The 19019-nt window shown below is 46.4% G+C and overlaps 1 protein-coding gene across 1 annotated transcript in view; it reads left to right on the top strand.

Annotated features, from left to right (window-relative positions):
* Positions 1–19019, top strand: part of BRD4 (bromodomain containing 4) — an 84469-nt gene that overhangs the window by 40180 nt on the left and 25270 nt on the right. The window contains exons 2-6 of the mRNA XM_079114069.1: positions 9466–9784; positions 13451–13588; positions 14884–15019; positions 16845–17134; positions 17821–18183. Of these exons, the coding sequence (XP_078970195.1) occupies positions 9466–9784; positions 13451–13588; positions 14884–15019; positions 16845–17134; positions 17821–18183 (1246 nt within the window). The remainder of the gene's footprint in view (positions 1–9465; positions 9785–13450; positions 13589–14883; positions 15020–16844; positions 17135–17820; positions 18184–19019) is intronic.

The following is a 19019-nucleotide window of genomic DNA, read 5'->3' as shown; positions in this document are numbered from 1 at the left end:
AGTAATCGATACCATGATGTAACCTGTATGTAACAATGGAACCTTTTATTGTACCTGAAAGTCTCTTGCCTCCAGCTGCTGGCAACTTTTACAGAGAAGAGAGAAAAGTGCAGCATTCTCAGTGCTCCTAATGTAACTGGCCTCCTGCTTGCTTTTTAAAGGAAAGGGACTAGAATTCTGGTTGGCAGGGCTGTGTCCATCCCAGGTCTGGCTCCTTGTCCTCCTGGCTGCAAGATCCTTGTTGGCCTGTGTCCCTTTCAGTAAGGGACAGTTTGAGACTGTTTCACATCCCCCTACTGGGAAGGCTGGCTTATCTCTGCCTTTTGGGTCAGGGCAAGCTGCAGAGTCTGAGGTAATGGGACCTCACTTGGCAGGTCCAAGAAACAGGGGGCAGGGTGTGTACAAGCGGCATGAAGGAGGATTAAGTCTTTTAAGGGCTGCCTCCGCACATGGCCACTGGCCCAGCTCCAGGCAGTGCAGTCTGGCTGATGACATGAGCACTGTTCTCACCAGCTGCCTGAGCCAGTCAGATGGAAAAGTAATCCTGTTTGTACTTCCCCACTGACACAGATTGCACAATTATATAGTGCTGTCATCATGGATATGAAGTAGCCACTGCACTAAGAACAGGAGGGGAACAGGCCTTCTGATACTCAATGTTGTGTAACCAGCATTTCAGCAAAGCTGTCCCTAGGATAGGGTAAGATACTCCACAGATTGATTAATATTTGAGAAATTACCAGGTTTTTACACAAGTTAGGATTCTCCCCAACCCCCTTCTCTTTGTCCCTGGTAGAATCTTTCATTTCCTCAAATGATTGTTTAGACAAGAGCCTTGCAGCAGTGGGGAGGTAACACCTCTGTCTGAAAGTTAAATGTGTGCATGAACTTGTATTTTCGAGATAGGGTGAATCCACCAGCATTGGTCAGCACGAAACAAATTCAAGCTGTATTCCCTCAGGTTTTTTCTGCTTGAGATGCATAAATAAGAACTTGGTATTCATACCCCTTGTCCTGTGTCCCATGGCTTCAGTGGAGAACTGTGCTTCAGTTTCACCTGTGATGTGCACCAGATTTCATGTAGATGGCCAGGTGCTGTGAGAATTGTTTCAGCTCTGATTTGTTTATGGGGTGAAACTCTTTGGAATTTTTTTTTTTTTTTTTTTTTTCTAAAGGAAAGGGACTGAACTTCTGGTTAGCTGGACTGTATTCAGCCCAGGCCTGGTTCCTGGCTTCAGGCTCCAGAAATCTGACTTCAGCATTCAGATACCTTTTCAGTGAGAGTCGGCCCACTGGTGGATACAGGAAGTGTGGTGCTGATCAGTGGGGCCTCCCCATCTCCTGTCCCCCTTGTGGTTTTTCTGTGCTTAGTTTGAAGACAGCTCTGGAGCAGAGCACACTTGAATAAGTGCTGCTCCAAGTGACCTTCAGACAACCAGGCCACCACCTACGCTGCTTCTGTGTTGCCATGGATAGGATACTGATGCTGATGATGCTGTTGCTGCTGCTGCCACCGCCACTACTGTGTGTTCTGTAGTGTTGCTCTGAGGATTAAGCTGATGCAGGTCAAATGCTCGTAAAGAGCATTAGCCCATGAAGTGGCAGGTACCATCTGACAAACTTTCCTAGGCCCCTAGTGTAGATGCATTTGGTGGTGGTTTGCATAAAGGTCTGCTGAAAATATAGTTGCCATTATTTCATGGAAGGATTCAGAAAGCTTTCAGTTAGCTAACACTTGTCCTTAAAACTGCTCTTGCCTTTCTGTCATCTTGCTGCCTATGCACCGACACTTAAGAAAAAAGAGAGTCTGAATAGATAAGATGGAGTTGAGATGGGGCCACTGGGCTTCATTGGACCCCAAGACCAGAACTTCAGGTGAAGACACAGGTACAAAGAGTAGCTGGTCACAACTCTCTTGGTTTACTCAGCCTCTATCAGTAGAACTAGAAACTGAATCTTTAGAAATCAATTATGTGTGCTCTGTCTTCCTCTCTTTCTTGCTAGCCCTCTAACTCCCAGAACAACTCTGTTTCTCTCTTCTTCCCCTGCTCCTCCTCAGAACAGCCCATCTAGAGTTCCTAAAAGCCCAAAGGACAGGAGCCAGTGGTGGTGGTATGATGAGGGAGGCAGTGAGAACCGCCACTTGACCAAGGAAGCCAGTGAAGAGGGCTCACCGCCACCTACTTTACAAGTAGGACTCTGTCATTTTAGAAAATACTTTTTGAACTTGCTTTGGATTTATGTGAAATATAAGTTTCTGTATCTACAGATTTCTAATTTGTTTAGACTATTAGCTAGATTATAAACAAGGTTAAGATTGTAAAAGGAAATCAAATAACTTCTGTAGAAAGCTAAAAAAAAAAACCACTACAGTGGTGCTGTTAAATACTATTCATAAATATTCTGAAATCATATAAATGAGGGCTGAGACAATAGAAGCAAAGAATATCCTTGAAAATAAGCCATGTTTAATCAGAAACCTAGAAGTAGGAGAAATATTTTAATTTTCATTATCCCAGAGGTTCCCAAACTTTTGATTCTCAGCATCCTTGAGTGTTTCATTTTTTTCACAATGCTCCCATGACAAAGAAAGCATTCTACCAGTTTTTGTTAGGTATAAACAACCGAATAGTACTAATGTTCCAGCAGCTAAACTGTATAGCTGTTGAAAAAAAATGAAACATGCAAATTGAAGACCTAAATATTCTTATTTTATCCTTCCATAAACCATAGCTAACTCCTAATGCAATATGTGCACCCATCAGGCACTGTACAAAACAGCTTGTCAGTCTCAGAATCAGATTAGACACCACTGCTTACATTTTCTATTCACATCGATTTTTATATGGTATTTGCTATATTTTACAGCAACTTCTAAACACCAATCTTTGCAAGTTACAGGATTGTCAAAAGGAATATGATGCAGTTGAATGTTGAAATTGTGATTACATTGTGCCAATCCTGCAGTGGTTTTGGGGTTTATCATGTCATGCTGGGGCACCTTAACACTAACCATGACACCACCTAACCCTTATTTCATCTTTTTCTTCTTATTCTTTTAAACTGCTTTGAACATGCTTTGAAAGATTTCTTTGGGGTGCAAATCCAGAAATAGGACATCCAGTTGGATCATGCAGCCATTTTTGGGGTTGGAAACACTCAGATGAAATTCTCTTAACTGTCACTTGACCTTCATCTAGCACCTAACAGTAAATGACTGTTCCTGCCTCTTGGCCACAGGTCAGAATGAAAGTGAGAAGGGAACAGCATTTTTTTTTTTTTTTTAATCTTTAGCTAGGAAAGTGGTTGAAAACAATGTCCAACTGTCAAATCCTGCCTGCCATCCTGTCCAGCTTCTCACATGTGCCAATGTCTCTCTTGTGTAGACTGGTGCCTGTGCTATTACTGCGTTGCATGGATCAGGGGAGTCCTTCCTACCCCTGCCTCCCTCATTCATCACAGGAGCACATGTTCTGCCTCTCTCTTCCATTCCCATTCTGGCCCTTCTTAAGTGGTCCAATTTTGTCCCTCCAGGTCAGCAAAGGTCTCTTTCTCCCTGTCCGTGGCCAGAGCAGTCCTGCTTCATGATATTCTCCCAGATATTACTTCATCACTCAGGAGAATGTCATGTTGACTTCTCAGTCCCCAGGCCTGCCACTTAGTTCAGACGAGACACATTGGCTGAGTGACTTGAATCTGGCAGTCGGCCACATTTTCCTGAGAGCTACTTTCCTTTTCTATTGCATTGAGATTGAACTGGGAGCCCCAGAGTGACAACTGGGTGTGGTTGCTATAGGGCACACCTACTGTGTTCGAGGAAGGCAAGAATGAAGTCAAGGTGGGCCTACTCTTGGGCTCTCAAGGGTGTACCTCCAGGGCTGACTGGAAACTACTAGATGGAGATCAGGGAAGCCCCTGGTGCTGGGTACGGGTTGTTGCCTGCCTCTGTGTCCTCCTAGCTGGGGTAGGAAATGAAAGGTCTAAAGGTGATAGAGACATTGTTTGGAGCACAGATGTTAGGGACCTGGGGCAGTGTGGGGTGAGTGACCAAACTGGGAAGCACCCCAGGAGGCTGACCTCATCAGCTCTGTGCCTTAGAAAAGTTGTCTGGCTCTGAGTAGAACTTCTCAGTGGACCTCTTCCTTGGCCTGTAACAGACTAGAAGTTCTGGTTAACTTTCCTCCTGTTCCTTGTCATGGCAGTAGGAGTGGTTCTTGAAGTTCTCAAGTATTTTACTATCCTATGGTTATGTATAGGAAGGCTGAGCCTCAACATGTAAGCTGTCTGGGCTTAGGAACATTGTGACGAGTCAGATCATGGGTACAGAACAGTAGTGCCGTGCATCTCATGGTGATCCTCTGACTCAGTTGTCATTACCTGATGGTCTCTCTCTGGGGGGGGGTAGGAGGCATACATGACACCTGTCACTGGTTGTCCAGAGCCTCCTAAAAGAAACTTTTCAACGGGTTCTCAGGTCTGTCCTAATCTATTGATCATGTCATGCTTTTGCATTTCATCCAACAGCTTTCAGTTTCTTTCCTTGTGGGATTGCCCTCAGTCATCATGAGTGTGTCAATCTTTTCATATTAGTTAAGGATGATTACTAATCTGTCCAACTATCTTTTAGACCCTCTGGGGTGTGTTCAGCTCACTCATTGGCACTTCCTTGGTTCAGAGGCAATTTAAATTGTACATAAATCAAATGCCAGGTTCTAGGCCACCCTCCTTGCTCAGACCTGGTCTGTACACATCCTGGATAAGTTACTTTTAATCTGTTAATTGGAGATGAGGCCAGAAGCATTGTCAAGAGTAGGGATCTAAATGTTACTGTGTATCAAATGTGAGCTGCCTGGCTAGGAAAGATTTTTTGTAGTGTCTAAGATGGGGTGATGTTTCAGAATCAGACTTTCTGCAAAAAAAGTCTCCCATCTGTCTTGTATATAGAAAATTCAGCTTCCTTGGCCTGGAATAAAACTGAAGAAATGTAGTCACAGACCCAAAGTACATGAGTCCTCTGTTGCTTGGCTTTGCTGTGAGCCCCTTTGGAAAGAGAGAAAGCATAGCCCAACCCAGAAGCTTCAAAAATCAGCTACCTTGGCATTCAGTTTGCCTCAGGGACATTACTTGGCGATTTCCAGAATGTCATTACTTAATGGAAAATTTATGGGACTGCTTCCTCTTGGTAGAATGAGTGTGGTTGCGCCCCCTGGTGACTTGTGTTCTTACTACCTGCTTCTCTGCCCCAGGACTGTAGCTTCTTCTAGGTGGGGCTACCCCTCACACACACTTGCTGCAGCTCACCTGGCACATGCTAAGTGTACAGCACCAGCTGTGTTCTTCCTGGGCTGCTTTCTAGGAGAAATCTGATCATGGCAACCAACTAGACATCATGCTTTAGCCCTACTCTCTGCACCCTCCTTTCCCCATTCCAGGCTTCTCTTGTGCACTGAAACTTCCCCTTCTGACAGGACTAAGTCGAACTCATCCCCTATCTCTTTGGACATGTTGGTCCTGCTGCATGTGAGTCCTTTCATGTCAGACTCCAGGCATCCTTAAACCCTTCTGACACATGTCCTCTAATGCTGCTTCCCTGAGAATGAGGTCCTGCCCTTTGGGACTAAACCTCAGTCAGGTTTTGATCAGATCTATTTCTTGTCTCCTCAGGATGAAAGCATATCCCTTCTGCAAGGCTCCACAATGCTGGATGCCATTTCTAAGGTGATGCCTTCCTCCAGTCGTTCCTTGGACTGCCTGGCCCACCTGCTATACCTCCCTGCCCAGCAGTAGTATGTTTGAGGTCATACACGCACACACTGTGTCATGCTCTCGGGTGATTTGACCCAGGCCCTAGGTTTCTCATCCCTTTCTACTCTTTCTCCTTTGAGCAAGCACTTTCTGACAGTTCATATCCTGCCCACAGTTTCTGAGTGCTCCCTCTCCATGGATTTGAGAGTGACTGCTTTCTTTCTTTAATTGGGGTGTGTTCGCTTAGGCCTCCAGGGCTCACTGTCTTTTCCAGGCTTTCAGCTTGGCCTGAGCAGCCATTAGTTTTTCCCAGGCAGCCCTTATTCATGCACCTCCTTCCTACCAGCAGCTTGTCAGTTCCAACTGCCTTGATTCGTGCCACAGGCACTTCTAGGTCTGCATGGCATTTGCATCTGACCAGACTTGTCACCAGAAGCAACCCTGATGAGATGAGGGAATATTTGGTGTCCCCAGCACCTGAGGCAGGCCCACCCAGTTAGACATCTGCCTTTAGAAACCACTGGAGAGGATTAGTCAAGTGTGTGCTTAGCATGCTTAAGGACCTGAGTTCAATCCACAGCATCAAAAAGAAAAGGAAAGGAATGGACGGAAGGAATGGACCTTAGTGTGTGATGCTTGCTAGGTACTTATTAGATTATTTCGATGTTTCACAAGGCCAACCCTCAAGGAAGTTGCGTCAGGGAAATGCCCCATCTTGCCCCTAAATTCATAGCTCACTGCTCTCTTCACTTAGGACATATTCCATAGGCTGCTGCCTAACTGGTCTTCACCTCAGGGCCCATTTCACTTTGGTGCAAGGTGCCAGTCTGGTTTCAACTCGCATCTTTCCCCTGTCTCTAGCACTCTTGGTGGGAGAGGTGTTGGGACAAGACTTCACATGTACAAAAGACCTCCCTGCTGTCCTTCCTGTAAGTGGTCAGACCTCACCAAGTAATTGTTTAGCAGTGAATGCAAAGAACACCCCCCACACGCACATGCGTGCACACAAACACACATCAAAGGCTGCTACACCATGCCTTCCTTCCTCTCCTCAGATGTCTTCATGCAGGTGGCAAGGGGGTTTCTCCCCTCAGTGTTGTCTTCTCCTGTGAGTTTAAGAAGTCGTGAGTTTTGTTTGTTGTAGGTGATTCAATCCCTACTCTGGCTTGGGGGGGGGGGGGGTTGGGGTTGGGGTAGCATTTAGGATTGAACCCAGGGTTTCATACTTGTTCTGCAAGTGTTTTACCACTGAGCTACAACCCCAGTACCAGCATTTAATTTTTTTTTTTTTTTAAACAGGGTGAAAAAGGAAAAACCATCTTCCCTCTTAAACAAGAACTCAGTTCTGAGACTGAGTCTGAGCAATCCATAGTACAAATGTGTTCATCACTGCCAATCATTTGTGAATTTGTGAGTTGCATTCACACCCTGCCCCCTTCAGAGTCTTCTGAGAGGTAGCCCTAGGCTGCTGCCATTCTGATCCCTCCCTATGCAGCCTCTTAGAGCATGATGCTGCTTTCTCCATGCATTCTTTTTTAGCCAGTTGATAGCTGAACTTGAAGTCAGCCAGAGTACTATGAAAGGAAGAAGCCGTCTTCCTTGAAGGTGAGCTCTTAGGACTATTCTTCATCCAGAAATTTGGTGTGTAGCAAGGGATGTTAAGGGGTGCTCAGTGGCTAGAACCTATGTGCATGGCTTCTAGCCTGCCTTCCACAGGCCAGGAGGTCCAGCTGTTAGCAGCCAACAACAGACTTCTGAGTTGCTTTATGTAGCAAGTTCTCCCTTGGCAGTTTTAAAATATGTTAATTTGCCAGAACTGTTTACAAAAGGATTCTGGGAGCCTTGGTTTAAATTCACTTGATGTGAATTATAAAGTATTTGATCAACAACACCTAGAGGGCCTAGCCATAAAACTACTTCTTGACAAAGTTCATTCCAGAATGTTCCAGAATAAAAGCCATGACAGAGCCAGCTAGCTTGACCTGCCTTTTCTTGTCCCTCTGCCTACCTGTGGTCCTGAAACCTCCCCTCTTTTCTGAAAGCCTTGACTGACTCCCTGAATCAGAAAGGTTTTCTTACCTCTGCTCAACTCCCAGGTTCATTCCTAGAGATACATGTTAGATGCAGGCGGCCCCCAGCTTACTATTTTTCTTACTGCTGAGACTGAGTTTAAAGCTGGTCATGTGACTCTTTCTTGCCAGTAGAAAAGTATCATACAACAGTACACAAAAAGGATGCAAATGGCTGGTCCACATTTGAGCAGATGTTTCATCTCATTAATAAGAACTCCTGGCATCGTGAGTAGAGGGTGGATTGCTGTGTTTCTTCTTTTCTTTTTTCTTTTTGGTGGGGGGTAGTACTGGGGATTGAACCCAAGGTTGCTTAACCACTGAGCCACATCTCCAGCCTTTTTTGTGTGTTTTAAAGAGACAGGGTCACACTGAGTTGCTAAGTGCCTTGCTTAAGTTGCTGAGACTGGCTTTGAACTCATGATCCTCCTGCCTCAGCCTTCCAAGATACTGGGATTACAGGCATGCACCACTGTGCTGGGCTGTTTGAATTGCTGTGTTTCTGAAGAGCAGTTTGCAATAAAAATTCATATATCATCAACTGGCAGTTGTATGTACATCTTGGAGTTTGTGACATTATAATATATGAATGATTACATGAAGTCACCCTTGCAGGGATTCTTGCAGCGTGGTTTGCAGAGTTGGTGTGACCTTTAGCAGGAGTTGTTCAGGACAGGGAATAGGATGACACCAAATGAGGTGTGTGTTCATATGGGCACTGACAGTCAAGCAAGATTTTGTCATGAGAGGTGCCCCTTTCTGGTTAATAAAACGGTAAGTGGAATATGGATATCCACCCCTTCCCCCTGTGTTTGGAAATGGAATGCAGGGGCTCTTTATGCTGAGCTATATCCCCAATCATTTTTTATTTTGAGACACGGTCTTGCTAAGTTGCTGAGGCTGGTCTCAAACTTGTACTCTTTTTACCTCTACTTCCCAAGTTGTTGGAGATTTTTGTTTGTTTAATTCTAATTAGCAGTAACCTTTTGTGGGATTTTCTTTTTCTTTCTTTCTTTTTTTTTTTTTTCCCCCATCAGCAAACACACATAATTTAAGTTACCAAGAAAATGTTCTTAGTAAGTGTGAGCTATGCTCAGAGCATTCGACACTGGGCTGTGTGGGCCACCCAAGGGTGGGTGGGTACTCAGGCCTACTCTTCCCTGCCTGGCCCTGGTTCACCAAATGGAATTACTGACTTGACTTAGTGCTTTGTGAGCCACAAATACAAATAAGAATTTGAATATAAATGCCAAATTGAGGGCTTTGTAAATCTTCCTCATCGTCCCCTGAAGGATTGCAGATGGGATCGAGGACATACAGATTTGTGGAACAGCTTTATTGTACCTCCTCCCCTGGAAACTCTCTAGTGTCCAGTGCCCCACACCCCAACCCCTGGCTTCTGGTTGGCTCTCACTTCTATGCCCTGCCCCTCGCCGTTCGTAGGTTCTCTCTTTTTCATCCCTGCTCTGTGTCAAATCTTGGAGGAGAACAGGCATTGTAGCCCTTTTAGTTGGGTATGGAGTTGAGACCTGGCCAGTCACTGTCAGAGGAACCTCAGTCCTTGGAGGCCCCAGACACAGGGGCACATGTCATTTTGAGTGGTACCCTTCTGCTGCCTGGTCTCTGATGGGACTTTTCTCTTCCCTTGTAGAGTGCCTGGTGAAGAATGTGATGGGATCACTAGCATGTCTGCGGAGAGTGGCCCTGGGACAAGATTGAGAAATCTGCCAGTAATGGGGGATGGACTAGAAACCTCCCAAATGTCTACAACACAGGCCCAGGCCCAACCCCAGCCAGCCAACGCAGCCAGCACCAACCCCCCACCCCCGGAGACCTCCAATCCCAACAAGCCCAAGAGGCAGACCAACCAACTGCAATATCTGCTCAGAGTGGTGCTCAAGACACTATGGAAACACCAGTTTGCATGGCCTTTCCAACAGCCTGTGGATGCGGTCAAGCTAAACCTCCCTGTGAGTAATTTGGGCAGGGCCCAGGGTTGCTGCCCTTCTCTATGTCTCCAGGTGAAGGGCACATTCCAAGGGAAGGAACAGATGGGTTTGGAGCCATGGTGAAAGCTCTGAATACCAGCACCTGTGGGATCTTTGAGTGTGTTGTTTAAGCAGTCCTGATGAATTAGAATGGGGAAGGAGAGGCCAGGCTCAGGATGGCACATACCTGTAATCCCAGCTACCTGAGAGGTGGAGGCAGGAAGATCACAAGTTCAGGGCTAACATGGGCAATTTAGCAAGACCCTGTCTTAAAAAGATCTGGGAGTGTGGCTCAGAGGTACAATGCTCCTGGGTTCAATCCCCAGTAACAAAAGGGGAAGGAAAAAAAAGAAAGAAAGAAAAAGAAGAAAAGAGAAAGAACAAAGTAACTGGCTTATATAGTCACTGTTGCTTTAGTTACTGGGACCCCAGAGACAGTTGGGAAGAGTTTGGTTAAGATGGATTGAAATAAGAGAGTAAAGACTGCTTACAGGTTTCTGTCCAGTTCTACCATGAGCTGAAATCACAGCACATGGTGGTCCTCAGCTGTGGTTTACTGAACGTAGTAGTAGTTATGGTCAGACTCCGCTGAAGAACTGGCCTCATGCAAGCAGCAGAAGCTAGTATCATTGTTACTATCACCTAATGAAGGCTGGGGAAAAACAACAGATTATATCCCAAGGAGCAAATACATGGAGGTGACCCCATGGGAGGTGAACAGGCCGAGTCCCTTGGGAAACAGCTTTGCCCATCTCCTCGTTGTGGCTGCAGTGTGCTTATTACACTTTTCTTTTGTACTCTACTCCTTTCCCTGGAGACTTTGCTTTCCATTTGTCCACATCCACAGCACTGTAAACATAACTTGTCTCCCTTACTGAACCTCAGGGAACCTTAAAATAAATTTTTAAATTTTTTCTTACCTTCAAAGTCTCAAGGCCTTATTTCTAAATTGCCCTCTGCTGTATGCTAGTCTTATGTAACTTGGCGAGTGAATTAGAGGTAGTAAGCAGTGACCCAGGTTGGGACTACGAGTGCTGGAACCGCTTATGTGAAGGAGCAGCCTTAGCCTCCACCAGGCATCTAGATTCTAGAAGGAGGGATACCCAGTTTGACCTTCCTGGCTTGGAAATATTGTCTGCAACTATCCACTGCTATCTGCCCACCAAATACATATCATAAACACTCAAGGAAAGAGGAGGTTGGAGAGGGGTAATGAACTGGCTCAGGAAAGGGGTAAAGGCAAAGGGGGGACCATGTGAACCATTGACCAAGACAAGGAATGAAAGCAGCTGGCTGGGGTTGCAAACACAAAGAACCCCAATGCAGAAGGGAACCCAGGGCTGGAACCCAAGGATTTCATGGGGAGAGGAGGACAGGGTCAGTAGAAGGCCCATAAAAAGATGGGAGACTCTCCAGCAGACAACAGTTCTCCAAATTTCTGCATCAGAGACTACAGGGAAATCAGAGATGAGGATTTCAATCTGACCACCCTGTCAGACTTTAGAAAGGCATTGGTGACCTTAGGAAGACGTGATGGAGAAATAGTAACCAGATTTGTGATGGTGTGATTGAGAAGGATTTCAAGAAACTTGGCTTTGAAAGATAGTGGATCAGAGCCAAAATAATGGACAGATCAGTTTGTTACAGGAAACTGCACAAATGGGAAACAAAGGCGTGGAGGACTGAGAGGGCAAAGACCAAGGAATGGGGAGCTTAGGGAACTTGAGATTTCTGAGAAGGCAGCATCCCAGGCCATATGTCCAATATGACAGTTGGGTAGTATGACATACTGGGTAGGGGTATGGTTGGTAAGACAAAGGGGTCAGTTTGTGTGAAATGGAGGCTGACTTCCAAGGGTGGCCATCATTTCACTGCTCCTGATAGACCACCTGTCTCCCCACCTGAGCAGTCTGACATGGGGCAAAGAAGCTGATTGCTGGGGACACTGATCCTGTGTCCTCAGATGGGAGAGTGAGGAGCCAAGAGGAGGGAGGTTGTTGGGTGAGAATAGTCTCAGAACCCTTAGGTGGGCTGATTCAGAGAAACCAGTCATTCATCACACTAACACTATTTCCTGGAAGCTGGAAAGAAAAACTCCCTATCAGGAGCTGTTAATAGAGCCACTCCCTTTTTGTTTTCTGATGCCTTTGCTGCTCTTCACTTGCATTTTGGCCTCTTCTTATCTCCTAGACATACTGCCTCAGCCTTCATTCCAGCTCCCTCCTAGTCTACCCTCTACCGTTATTCTCTTTGCCTCTGAGTCACTTGACACCCTGTGGCCAATGCAAACACTGAATACTATCTTAGAGACCTTTGATCAAGAATAAAATATAGATTTCCATTGAGTCTGGCATATTTAGGCGTGGTTCTCTTGGGAAAGGCGACTAGAGCATAGTGCAGTGGTAAGTTTAGTTTTGAGTCCCTTTCTTGGTCTCCTACCTGGGATACCTGCTGTGTGCACGTGCAGATCTTACATTGAAGTGGTGACTTTTACTACCTTGTTGGTTTCCGAGCAACCCAAAACCCCACTACCCACCACCAATTTTGGGCAGGATCTGGTGTTTTGGATGGTAGTTTTACCCTCTCCTCTGCAACAGCCTTTCTACCCCTAGCTGCCCCACTAAACTTGGTTCTGATATTCTACCAGAGCTTAGCTTAATTACAGGAATCCTCATCCTGAATGGGGAAGATGGTCTCAGAGAATGCAGTTCTTAGTGGGTTTGGCCAAGTGACCGGAGCTGGACCAACACTTAGTTGACTGTCTGTGAGCCTCCTTCCTGGTCCGTTGTGGTCCTTCTACCTGGAGAGCCAGCACTGTTTGATGGATCTTCAGTTTCCTTGTATGTTTTTGAAAATAAGCTCTTGGTTTTAGAATAGTTTAGATGTAGAGAAAAACTGTGAGAATAGTACAAAGTTTGATTTCAAAGACCGTAGAACATACATAAGCTCTCTTTGGTACTTTTAAGACTTAAGATCCAAAGGTTTGAGGATTGTGTCTGTTGGATTCTTTCATTGAAACTACATCATGGCAATTAACCTGGTGATTCATTGTATACCCATATTCCAATACTAAGGAATCCTTAGTGGTATAATGCTTGCTAGTGAAAGAAGTATTGAAGTACAGTGAACTTGACTGAAGGTTGAGGTTTATGCTTCATAGTTCTTCATAAGCAATTGTTGGGGAGAGGCACCAATGCTGGTGCCAGGGGAATTTGCATTTTTATGGATGATAAAATATCAAATGATAAGGACAAAGGAGGCCCTGCTGTGATTGTTTTACTGGGTAAAAACTGCTTTTTAAAGGCCATATGTACTTGCACTATTATTTATTTTAAAAGACCATTTTAAAAACATTGAGAAGAAAAGGGAAAGAAAACATTTTGATAAAGAACCTGTTTCAGGATGGGGCAGTTGGCAGCTTGCAAATTTTCCTTCCAAATTGCCACCCAGCATTTAGGAATCTTTCCCTGATTCACTTTTTGGGGTTCCCCTGGAGGTCACTTACTGGCATCATAGAAAGGCTTTGGTATGTGCTCTGACTCTCCTCACTTTACCAGTGGAGTCACCTGGAGTGAGACCCACAGACAACCTGGCTATCCCAACATGGCTGCTGAGATGACACTGGCCTTTGCTCTCTCTGCTCCCCAGGATTACTATAAGATCATTAAAACACCTATGGATATGGGAACAATAAAGAAACGCTTGGAAAACAACTATTACTGGAATGCTCAGGAATGTATCCAGGACTTCAACACTATGTTTACAAATTGTTACATCTACAACAAGGTGAGATGTTGGGGTGGGTACTCAGCTGTTCTGGGTGAAGGAGGTGGGGGACTTGTCAGGAGCCTTAGGGTAGGAATGCTGGGAACTGGGTTTGGAGTCTTGACAGCATGAGAGTTGGAGGTGGAGGCGACAGACCTGTGGATTTGCCTGGGACTGGGTGTGTTTCATTTGAGGGGAGGAGGGTACTGGCCACTTAAAGCTGCCCCTATGAGCCTGAAGCATGTGCTTCTGGTACCTTTGGGATTTTGGTTCCTCTGCATGTCTAGTAGAGAGATTTGAGAAGGACAGTCCACTGGGATGGTGTAAATTGTCAGGGAAAGCCTATTCAAATGTAGTATGCAGAGGTGTGTGCAGACAGAAACCTCAATGTGAGAGAGGGTACATTGGAGCTGACCACAGAGCCTGCCAGTTCTGTGGGTCACAGTCTCCTGGAACTGTGGACATGACCATTGATAAAACTTGGCCATAGAATTGAGTGTCCCCCAATCTTACATGTAGACCCAAGGGTCACTTCCTAACCCCCTAGTCAAACCTTTCGGCTCGGCTGTGCCATGAAGCCAGATCATTTGTTTACAGTTCAGACCACAGATGTGATTAAAACCAACCCTTTCATAGAACGACTCTGGAGGGAGACACTATACAGAACTCAGCTTTTGACCTCTGCTGGTGTAGTGGGTAAAATTGCCCAGAAGAGATGGGTAGGTGAGTTTCTTGAAGTTTACCATGTTTTGTAAAGTCTTAGCTCTCCCCACTTAGGTGGCAGTGACCTGTACAGACTAGGCCCTTGGTTTAGAGCTGAATGGGAAGAGCATGTTCTGGACAAGGTGATAGATGGGGACCCATGAAGAAGTGTGAGATGAGCCTTGTCCATACCCCACTAAGCTGCCTTGGGGGTACATTGGGGAGTACTCTTGGAGCCCTGCTAAAGTATTCATGGCAAGAAATCCTGTGTAATTCAAGTATTTCTAGTGAAATAATTTTTAAGTTGTGTCCAAGGAGGCCCTAAAGCAAGGAGAGCCCCTGTCAGGGATTGACTGAACTTGGTACATGCTTTAGGCAGTAGGATGGTTTCTCAGGCCAGAACTTAAACTATGAGAGAGGAGTTGCAATAGACAAGTGCAGACTCAGTACCCCTATAGGGACACCTGGTAGTGTAAAAACTTGGGATCCAGATCAGGGAAGGAGCCTGAATATGATGCTTTATGTGTTGGGGCAAGGGGTGGCCCTAGGTGGCCCATCCATAGAGGTGGGGAGTGGAGGGCTTCCAGCTCTACCCCGTGTGTCTCCTCATCCAGCCTGGAGATGACATCGTCTTAATGGCAGAAGCTCTGGAGAAGCTCTTCTTGCAAAAAATCAATGAACTGCCCACAGAAGAAACTGAGATCATGATAGTCCAGGCAAAAGGAAGAGGACGTGGGAGGAAAGAAGCAGGTGAAGTACTGAAACAGCAAACAAATTGGTTTTGTTTCTCCCTTCCCCAGATTTAATGGAGGACTAGGGGTTGTGGGGAAGTAGATGGTGACCACATACACTAAAGTGGCACTGTTTGGACTCAGTGGGATCAATTTCAGTATTGGGTCTGCCCCACAGGATCCCTTGACCTTGTGACCTCCTCCAAGTAGCCATTGTTGGGCCTTACCTTGTAGAAGATGGTTGATTTACTTAGAGCAAAAAGAAAACACAGCTTTTTTAAGCATGTGGACATTGTTTGAGCTCTCACCTTACTAGTACTGTAGACGGTTTTTACTTTTCCATTTTATATTTTATTTAATCTGTCCAGAAGCAGTTTTAACCAGTGTGTCTATCCTAAAGCCTTGAGGTTTGTTATCTGAATTACCTTGATGCACTTGTGTCACAGCCTTGCCTTTCTGATGCTTAGTCATCTAAAGTCAGTTATGCCCTCCTTGTGTATCTCTGCATGTCCTGTCATGCCTTCCCCCACACATACCCCAAATTGACACAGGATTCCAAAGGCTAGCTGGCAGAGAGTTGCCCACTCGAAGACATGTTTTTGTCTAAGAAAATGTCTTAACTACTTCCTGTATCTTGTCCTTTGTGACTCTGTGCTGCAGAAGGGTTTTTTTTGGGGGGGCGGGGGGCAGTGCTGGGGATTTGAACCCAGGGCCTTGTGCTTGTGAGGCAAGCACTCTACCAACTGAGCTATATCCCCAACCTCTTGTGCTTCTCTTAAGGAGAAACCTTTAGCTTGGCTTCCCATCCGGTTCTGAAGTGGCACAGTGGTCCACCGAATCCCCTGCAGTACCTAGAGTAACCAAGAAAATCAGTCTTGCTGATCACCTCTTGACTGCCCCCTTTTTTTTTTTTTTTTTTTTTTACACACAAGGAGCCTATTCTTTGCTTTGCTCTGGGGCCAGGGTTTGGTCCCCACATGTGGCAGACATGGTGACAATTTCTGTGTTCTGATTCTGGGAGAAGCCAAAATGTAGTGTCTGGGGAAGGAGAATTGGGGAAACTCAGTAGAAACCACAGAACCTCCCCTTTGCTCTTCATAGGGAGCCTGGACAGCCTGGAGATCAAGTCTGCTTTTAGAGAGCGTTGGGCTTCTGTATTTCTTTGCATGGCAGCCAGTGTGCATGCAAAGGATGTGGCAATCCAGGTCATGCTTCCAGGTTCAGATTTCATAGTCCACTTGCTCATGTTAGAGACTGTGGTCATAACCCCATGTTTTTGGAGCTGGTTGCTCATGCTGTATGACCATTTTGTTTTCCCACTTATCCACACAGCTGTAGGGATGCAGGCTGAGATAGTCACAAAAGGCAGCAGCTGTCCACTGAATCCAGTGGTGCCAGGAGGTGGGGTTGTGCCAGTTTCCAGAAACCTTGGTGAAGGTGGTTACTGCTGGCATCTGCCAGGAACACCTACACAGAAAGCAGCACTTCAGGGAGTGAGAACAGCTTTGGCTGGATGCTCCAAGGAGGATTTTTCTAATGTCCACTTACGATCCTTATCCTCACATTCAGCATGAGTTTCCTGCTCCTTCATCCCAGGCCTGTATTCTTTGAAGTGACATTGGTACCCAAATGGGGAGTTGTGATCAGGATGCCCCAGGAATTGCGAATGCAGTGTGCCCTTGCTCTCCAGGCCTCAGGGATGAGTTTGGTACAGTGGCATCTGGGGTTTGGGGGACATTGTCTGTGAGGCATATGCACCATGCAGATGTGTGCTGGTACGCTGGGAAAGTCAGCCAGTATGTTCAGTACGTCTTCTAACTTCCTGTCCTTTTTATGATTGGTAGGGACAGCAAAACCCGGCGTCTCCACGGTACCAAACACAACTCAAGCATCAACTCCTCCGCAGACCCAGACCCCTCAGCAGAACCCTCCACCTGTGCAGGCCACACCTCACCCCTTCCCTGCTGTCACCCCAGACCCCATCGGTCAGACCCCTGTTATGACAGTGGTGCCTCCCCAGCCACTGCAGACACCCCCACCAGTGCCACCTCAGCCACCACCCCCACCTGCTCCAGCCCCACAGCCCGTGCAGAGCCATCCACCCATCATCGCGGCCACCCCACAGCCTGTGAAGGTGAGCATCTAGAGTACTGGCAGATTGTTGCCACCAAGAAATTGGGTCTTACAGGAGACAGGTAGCCCTGTCCTTGCTAATGGTTTGTGCAGAACCTGTCCTAGGCACTGACACGTGATCCTGGGGGTATCTTACTATATTTAAAATGCATTCCAGAAGCAAGTACCCTGCTGACCCAAAGATTCATAACTACATTACATCTTCCAGTGGATAACTGGCCCGTTCCCCTGTCTCTAAACTGCATGTTTGCAGGTGTCATCTTGAATAGTCTCTGAGTTGTGCCTGCTGTGGGAAAGGTCTTTGGCATTAAGTAGAAAATGGCTTCAGTAGGTTTCTTTGACCTCTGAATCCTGCACTCAGTTGTGTACTTTCTCCTATCATTCACTGTCTGGTCCTGTCCCAGCTACAAAGCAGATGATGGGACAGAGTCTCCTTGTCCTCAACATTTTGCTTATCCATTTCCCTTTTTTTTTTTTTTTTTTTTAATGGTGCTGGGGATTGAACCCAGGGCCTTGTGTGTGCGAAGCAAGCACTCGCCAACTGAGCTATATCCCCAGCCTTCCAGTTACCTTTGAGCCCTGTGAGTGTTAGAACCCTATACGGGGCCTGGTTTAGGGGTGATCCTGAGGAGTGACTGTACTGACTGCCAAATTTGACCAAACCTGTCACATCTGTACTCACGGCAGACAAAGAAGGGGGTGAAGAGGAAAGCAGATACCACCACTCCCACCACCATTGACCCCATTCATGAGCCACCCTCACTGGCCCCCGAGCCCAAGACCACCAAGCTGGGCCCCCGGCGGGAGAGCAGCCGGCCTGTGAAGCCCCCAAAGAAGGATGTGCCAGACTCACAGCAGCACCCATTGCCAGAAAAGAGTAGCAAGGTCTCAGAGCAGCTCAAGTGCTGCAGTGGCATCCTCAAGGAGATGTTCGCCAAGAAGCATGCTGCCTACGCCTGGCCTTTCTACAAGCCTGTGGATGTGGAGGCACTGGGCCTGCATGACTACTGTGACATCATCAAGCACCCCATGGACATGAGTACAATCAAGGTGAGCCCACGTGTACTCCTGGGTTGGAGGGGCGGGGGAGCCAAGATGGGTCAGAGACCTGCCTCCCCAGATTTCCTTCTGGACCAGTCCAAGAAGGCCCTGACCTTCAGCTTCAGCTCGCACAAGCTATGTAGCTATATACTTTCCCGAAGAAACCTGGTGCCCCCTGCTGGGATTTGGGAGGCATGCACTGAGAGTGTGCTTTATTTTGGTTGCAAGCAGTGGTGCTGCCCCATTCCCCTTGTCTCAGGAAAACTAAGGTGTGTCCTCCATTGCCCGGGTAGATATTCCAAAAGAGCTGAAAGATTGGTGATTTTGCCAGGTTCTGTGTAATAGAGAGGACCTTGCTATCTCCTCTGTGGGAGACAATGCTATAAGTGCTGACATTTGCACTGGAGTAAAAGCATTCGAGCCTTTTTGGGTTTGTTTAAGATTTTTTATGTTTCTCTTATTCCAAGAGTAGAGTAAGGCTGCCCAAATACAAGATAGGAAGAGTAGAGGGTGGTGCTGGGTCCTTGGATCAGGGTCTTCTTTCATGTCCCCAAGACAAGTATATGCAAAAATCAGAACTGGACCCAGCCCTCCTTTCATCTTCCTTTTCTTCAGTTCTAGCCTAAGTTTTGCCTCCTGGGATTCTGTCTCTTGCCTTTTAGCTAGTCGCCGAGATGAGTTTGGGTTGTTAAACTGGGATGTTCTTTGCTCTGAGACTTGATTTTGAGTGACTCCTTGGGCATTGGATGCTGAGAATGGCTGAGAATGAAGGTGGTAGCTTCTCCCTTTCACCTCCAGCACCACAAACCCCCACCTGGACCTGGTTTAAACCTAGAGCCACTAAG

This window comes from Sciurus vulgaris (assembly GCF_902686455.1).
Source record: "Sciurus vulgaris genome assembly, chromosome: 16".
In the NCBI taxonomy this organism is placed as follows: domain Eukaryota; kingdom Metazoa; phylum Chordata; class Mammalia; order Rodentia; family Sciuridae; genus Sciurus; species Sciurus vulgaris.
The sequence above is the reverse complement of the archived record's forward strand: the minus strand, read 5'-3'. Positions and strand labels throughout refer to the sequence as shown.